The 7,143-nt window shown below is 33.0% G+C and overlaps 1 protein-coding gene across 4 annotated transcripts in view; it reads right to left on the minus strand.

The window, feature by feature from the left end:
- LOC106469650 (serine protease HTRA2, mitochondrial-like) overlaps window positions 1-7,143 on the minus strand; it is a 66,434-nt gene that overhangs the window by 21,084 nt on the left and 38,207 nt on the right. For 2 of the 4 annotated variants that reach the window (XM_013930151.2, XM_013930150.2), the window contains exons 3-4: window positions 2,125-2,352; window positions 1,531-1,642 (exon numbers count right to left, since the gene is read on the minus strand). In XM_013930151.2, the coding sequence (XP_013785605.1) occupies window positions 1,531-1,642; window positions 2,125-2,352 (340 nt within the window). The remainder of the gene's footprint in view (window positions 1-1,530; window positions 1,643-2,124; window positions 2,353-7,143) is intronic. The other 2 variants (XR_002612886.1, XM_022398228.1) reach the window with 2 other exon arrangements.

Genomic DNA, 7,143 nt, shown 5'->3' on the forward strand with positions numbered 1-7,143 from the left:
CCATAATATTCACTGTCCTGGGGCCCCGAGGTGTCTTAATCCTCCACTGTATGAGGCATTGAACAATTGAATAGTAATCATACATTAATTGTTACTCACACAGAAAATTTGATCTTTCAAGTTGTATAATGCCCCTTACTGGAACAAAAGTTACTTTATTGAAAACATACACTCACTATCAAAATATTATATGTAGCAACTCCTTCTGTGCAGTGAAGCAGACCATTAATGAAGCACAGGGAGGTACATTTAGCCACCTCACTGTTTCAATAAAATGTAATAAATGCTTTCAGTATACAATAATAAGAGAAGTGTAATGGTAGAGTAAGTTATGAAGCATAAAAAATATGCACTAATAACTTAATGTTGAAAAAGGAGTGTCAGTGTAACTCTACACTTCCCTTCTCTCCCTGAGGCATATATTTAATTAATCATCTATGTTGTTAAAAAATAACTGACTGCTAATAACTCTCCCTCTTGTAACTTTTGTTATAGTTGGGGAACCATATATATTTTCTAATCAAGCCTTAACACTACTCTGTTCTGTTTTGCTGTTTATTTAGTATTATGTTTATTAGATATGTTTAATTAATCAAGAATTTTATGTTAAAAATACTGAATGTTAAACTACTTTGAATGGTGACTGTTGAATAAAGATGTTTTACTTAAGTCAGTTGTAGTTCTTTTAATTGGTAACAAGGTTTCTTTCGGCGCAATCTTACAATATGTTGCTGTGTGAGTATTGCATATGGCATCAAATGTGTATAAATAAGCATGCTTTTTTAAAATATAAAAACATGATTACTATTGTATATAATGTTTTATTTCATTTATATGTATTATGTTATAAAAAAAAAGGTTTTCAATCAAATGAACTAGTAGTAAATTATCTAATTGTTTTTTTTTGTTTTGTTTTTATCTTTAAGCTTAAAACTGAAAAAACAGATTTAGGAAAATCAAAGGGTAAACAAATGAAATTGAAGTTCAACATCTTATTACTAATACATATTGTCATTTTCACATTTCGGATTATACTTTTCAAAAGATCACTTCCATAATTAAACCAAAAACAGCAAAATAAGAACCTTTATAAGACATAGATATGTAACACTTGGAGTGATTAATTATCATGAAGAATAAAATTATTATTTAACTGCATTGTTTTATTTGGAGGGACTCAAGAGTACCTTTTTATTTCTTACCAAATAATGTGAAAGACTGTCAACAGATGAACGTATATCCTTGAAAACAAAGTATTGTTTTTCTGAACATATATATTACATTAAAAAATATATTTAGTTACTTTTTTAATTATATTCTCTAATGAATGATACATACAATATTTTTTATTCCTCTTTTAAAGGTTGATTGATAATTTTAGTCTAAAAAGTGCTTTTGTATATTATCTCTGTTTATACAACATCCAGGATAAACAAGTTTTTTTTCCAGGATCACAACCAGGAAACAATGATTTATCAATAGTTTTAAAAAATCACTTTGTGTTGTATTCAAATAAGATACATTGGAAACCTTTTTTTTCTTCTTGGGTATGTTTAAGAAATTCTGCAGCATAGTCAGATGGAATGGCAAATGATATTCCTGCTGTAACCTTCATATTACAGATTCCAACAACCACACCATCCTGCAAAAATGCATACACAAAACAATCACCACTGAAAAAACTGTATATAAAATTAACAATTTACAATGTAATATTCAGTTTACTAAAAATCAGTATTTTTTAAATTAATATTTTGTTTACACCTATTATAAAAAAAGACCAATGATGGCTTTATTTTTGAGTTAAGAAACTTTTAATAATTGATAGCTTATCAAGAAATTGATATTAATATATCAACCTTCCATAACTAGATTATGGTACACTACAATGGGCTTATAATACATACAAGAGCACTGATTTACAGATGTATTATTTGATTACAATATTGAAGTCTTAAATTAAGCATACATACATATTAACTACCTACAATATTTAATCGAGTCTTTAACTAAACAGATATTGCCTAGCCTGATATTTACTAGTGACTTAAATTACACCTATATTACTCATTTCAACATGTAACAGAATCCAAAACCACACATATACAAGTACACTTTACTTACCAGATTTACCAAAGGACCTCCTGAGTTGCCAAAGTTAATAGCAGCATCAGTTTGGATATAATCCATTTCCTTATGGTGTAAGCCAAGTTCTTTGCTGGCTCGATGAACTGAACTAATTACTCCTGCTGTAATGGTGTTACTCAGAGAAAATGGACTTCCCACAGCTACCACCCACTCACCTGGACGTAGCTTAAGAGACTGTCCTAGTTCTAAGGTTGGTAGATCAATCTAAAAATTAAATAAAACTTCACAGGTTTAACACATGTATGCCAGTCACCTGATTTGAAAGAAGTCTTAACATTACAAAAAAACATAAGAATCAAATATATCTCATTTGAAGTTATGATGCAAATGCCAAAAACTGGTGAAAGGTTAGAGACCAATAAGGCCTAAACTGTGTGATAAAAATTATAAAAGGTGCAAACGTTTTTTTCCACACATTCCTCTTAATTTGTCCATTTTGAATTCAAAATCAGAAGCATATAAAGTTAACATTTTCCTTACCTGAAAATGCATTTCAGATAGTTATTCACCCCTTTACAACAAAGACCTGCTACCTTGTGTCACTGCAGTGAATATTTTTGTGCATGCCACAAGCCTTGAATGAAGCTCCAACCCCTATACATATTAATGTGTGTTGCTCCAGCCCAGGGGTTGGCAACCTTCAAAGAAGAGCCATTTTTTTGTTGTTGTCTAAGACCAAAATGTTTCAAGAGATGCAGCAACATGTCCTCAGTTTAACTTCCAGGCTAACGTTACACTGCACTTTCAACTGCCTGATGCCTTGGCACATCAGCTTACATTTCACATTTAAATTCTAATTGATTGATGATGTGCTGGCAATAAAGGCTTTGGAATTTGAATGTAATATGGAAGCAGATGTGAGGTGCAACTGTATCCTGTTTCTTTTATTTACAAAAATAAAAAATGCTCAAAGAAATAAAACAAATCTGATATTATCATTCCATCTGTATGCCTGATTGAGTCTTAAATTTCTTTATTCTAACAATTGAAAATTTACACTGTTTATTTTTTGGGGGTGTATTTATAAAGAACCACATGTAATTATGCAAAGAGTCACATGCAGTTTGTGAGCCATGGGCTGCTGACCCCTGCTCCAGCCCATGATGTAATCATCATTAGATTATAGCTCTCCACCAATAGGAGGGCAATACATCCTTTATGCACAGTAATCCTCATAAGAACTAGCATTTGAACAAAAGCTCATTATTGGTTGTGCAAAATAAATACACTGGAAGTGGGGAGGAAGGGAAGGAGGTTGTGCAGAGAGGTGAGTATTTATCTGAAATACACTTTCAGGTAAGGAAAATGTGAACTTTACAAATGTTTACTTACTTCTCTGCATAACAAAAAGCTAGAATTAAACATTGAAAAGATGGTGGAGAGGCCTGTGCAGATAAAAAAATTACAAAAATGAGCTTCTTTCAGAAAACATAGTGTCAGAAAAGGATGATCCATGGAGCATGACATCCATTAAGGGGAGGTAGCCTGGTTGGGCATCTCTTGAAGGGAGACCACATCCAGCTCAAACAGGGAATACTCCTCACCCAATAGAGATGGTAAAGCAAAAGATGTTCCCCAAAGAATCTTTTGTGTGTTGCTAAAGTGTCACATAGGTAGATAGAATGGAAGATTGTTCAACTTGCAAGCAATTGGCTAAGCTTGAGTGTGAAGTGTGGCTAGGGCAATAATTCAGGCCATTCTAAATTGGAGAAATACTTATACGAGATACAAGAATAACAAGGAGTAGCGAGAAGATATTCCAAACCTGCATCCTGAGGAGAACACATGACCCATCTGACTGGTCTAACTACCAGGAATGGTGTGGTTCATAGTGTTGTTGGGTGGCCTGTACTACACTTCCAAGCAACACCCTAGCTTACTTTCCATCGAGGAGTATGTCCTCTTTGTCTCATACCAGTGGGATTACATTAACCCAACTGGAATTTTTCCATACTGACATCCCCAGTGGATTGGAACTGGGGAAGCAACGGTTCTCCCTTACTCTACAAGAAGAGAATGGGAAAGGGGAATCTGCATGGGGGAGAATGCCAGAGAGGTTCTTGGACTGAACAGGAAATAACATGTCTTCATAATGTCCCACAATGATAGGCTGTGCAGTGGGTTAGCACAAATATGTACAGCAGGTACTAGCCAGGTGTGATGGTAGTCACATATCTCATGCTGCCAGTTTTTTTTACCTTTGAAGTATGGCCTGAAAGAAAACATATATATATGTATATATATATACACACACACACACACACACACACACATATAGCCAAAGCAGTCTTGCAGAAAACCCCATCTCGACAGTGAGCATTGATCACAGACAGATGGGTTTAACATTTTCTGTACTTCCCTGCTTGATTCAGATTTTGGGAAAGAAAACTATTCCCTATGAGGCATCACCAGCCACTTAGTGAGTTCAATCATCTCTAATATATATTTTAATGGTGATGTGGAAACTGTAAAAATAAAAAAATAATTAACATTCACCTTGCTAGAGTCTTTGGGAAGACTGTGGAATGGTGACTTGGAAGAGACAAAACCCAGATGCAAAAAAGATCACTATGCGATTTAAGAAATGTGACAAATGTGTCAGAGGTAGTCCATATTCCAGTTTGCCAGGTCTTATGCAGGGGATGTCTATGGTGGGAGGCAAGAGAAGCTGTGAGATGATCAAACTGATGGGAGGTTACTTGATAAATCTGACAGGTTTCCTCTCCAACGGAAGAATAACCATGATGAATAAACTAATGCACCCAATAGGTAAAAGTTAAAGGTGATAAATTATGAGAGAAAATGGAATTCCATAGAAAGAAAGACTACAATGATTGCCATGCATGGTAACAGTATGAGTAGGTTAACACAGATCTGCCCAAACAGAACAGAGAAAGCAATCAGGTTGCAAGATGAATAAAAAATTGAAAATTTACAAACCTGCAAATACGGATCGTAAAACAAGTAAGGAAACAAGGCTGGAGATACTGTAGACATTATTTACTCAAACTACAAACCCCTATTTCAGATCCATGCTGTTACCTAGAATTATATTCAGTGGAGTCATAATAGGGATTTGTAGTTTGAGTAAATAATGTCTGCAGTATGTCCTGCCTTGTTTCCTTACATTTTTTATGATCCCTATATGCAGGTTTTTAAATTCCCAATTTTTTATTTATCTGGTTTCTGGCTTTTTTTAGGCTTAACTATGGCCAAAGGATTACTTGATATGGTAGCTAAACCTTATACATTGTAATGATAATAAACATTGCTAGTAGCTAGCTGATATGGTTCATGATGATTTACTATAGTTATTGACTATTTGATCTCATTAGTTCAAGATGTAAAATGTTAAGCTGCAGCTGGAGATTTTCATAGAGATTTGTTTGAGAATATAGTGACCATTTATAGTTTTCATGCAACTCAATTCTCTATATATAATGCATAGCAATGGACAAATATATGCCTAGACTAAGACAGAACTCCAACTAAGAGCAAAAAAATATTTTACCTTTTCAAATAAAACATATACATTTAAAACATCATTTTAAATAAATCTTCACATCTTTTAAAGTAATTATTTTACAAATGTGTGTTATGAAATTTAATATTATGTGTATTGATTGTTTTTTTACTTTATCATTTCATACATAATATAGGGGTTGGCTCCCAAAGGACACCGATTGTATAGTATACAAAGTATTGAGTATCCACATGTTAGTCATCCATTGTTCCTTTTATTGCCTGGTAATTCATGTTTCACCTTGTACTTAAGCTTTTTAAAAGAATACCAGATATTTGTAAAATAGCCATTTCAAGGGGTAATGATAAAATTTTTTACACTAGAATTATAATGTATTTTAGCTTATGTAAAATACGAAAAAAACAAATCAACTTTTCAATCCCCCGAAAACCTTCACAGTACCTTATTTAGTATTCTACAAAAGGTCTGGGTGCAATATTTTGGTTGTAGGCTGGCATGAGAATAAGAAGAACAATAATTACAAATGGGCAATTTTGAGTGGATTTTCTTATCCTAGTAAGTCTAACATGCACGATTCTTTGTGTATTTTTGTGTGTGTACAGTCTTAGCAGTCCATAGTAAAGGCTTTCAAGTGTTGTTTGAACTGAATCTTTACTGTTGAAAGAACTTTTTGTATGAGCATTCTATTAGGGTTTTTTTGCAATTCCTTGTGATCACTATTATCAATCACTATTGTGGTTCATGATAAGCCCAACTTCTGTTTTCTAAGTAAGGCCTAATGAGCTCTATATAACATAACATGGAGAGATAGCTGTAGTTCACAGGCCCTACCAGTCTAGCAGTGTGCTGCCAAATTCCACCACCATTCAAATCCTTTCACTTGGCAGTAATTCACATGTGATGTAAGCATAAGACAACGAACAAAAGTTTATCCTTCTAATTCTATCCAAATCTTACTTGTAAGTATGATATTTTGGGTAATATTAATGCTATTCTTTTCATCATTATACCAATTTAGTATTATTTATTTATTTTAGTGAAGATAATTTTGTTTGTAAACTTGTTTTGATTCATAAATACAATTGCTTCTGTCTTTCAGTTTCAACTCATAAACAAGTGCCATGTGAGTTAGTAATGTTAATCATCTAATTAGTTTTAACTGCAAGTTTGAGATTGAAAAATGGAAAACTAACATAACAATACATCTGTAATTTAAAGCAGTATATTAGTGTTATTACTTAAACAATCGTTCTGGTAGAAACAACCTTCCTCTATGTTTAGAGGTGAATGTAGACTAATAATACATCAGAAACTGAAAATGATCTAATGGTAAACGTTCAGTGTTCTAGGCCAGAGTCTCTCAAACTGGGGTCTGAGAGGGTACTCTACGAGGTCCATTAGTCATGTCAGAAATTTCATAAAAATATTTTAAAAGAAATATGATCTATAAAATAAAAAAATATTCTTCATAAAATTAGAACTTATATATGAAATAAAATATTTAATTTTGG

Source organism: Limulus polyphemus, unplaced genomic scaffold (assembly GCF_000517525.1).
Source record: "Limulus polyphemus unplaced genomic scaffold, Limulus_polyphemus-2.1.2 Scaffold3592, whole genome shotgun sequence".
Classification (NCBI taxonomy): Eukaryota; Metazoa; Arthropoda; class Merostomata; order Xiphosura; family Limulidae; genus Limulus; species Limulus polyphemus.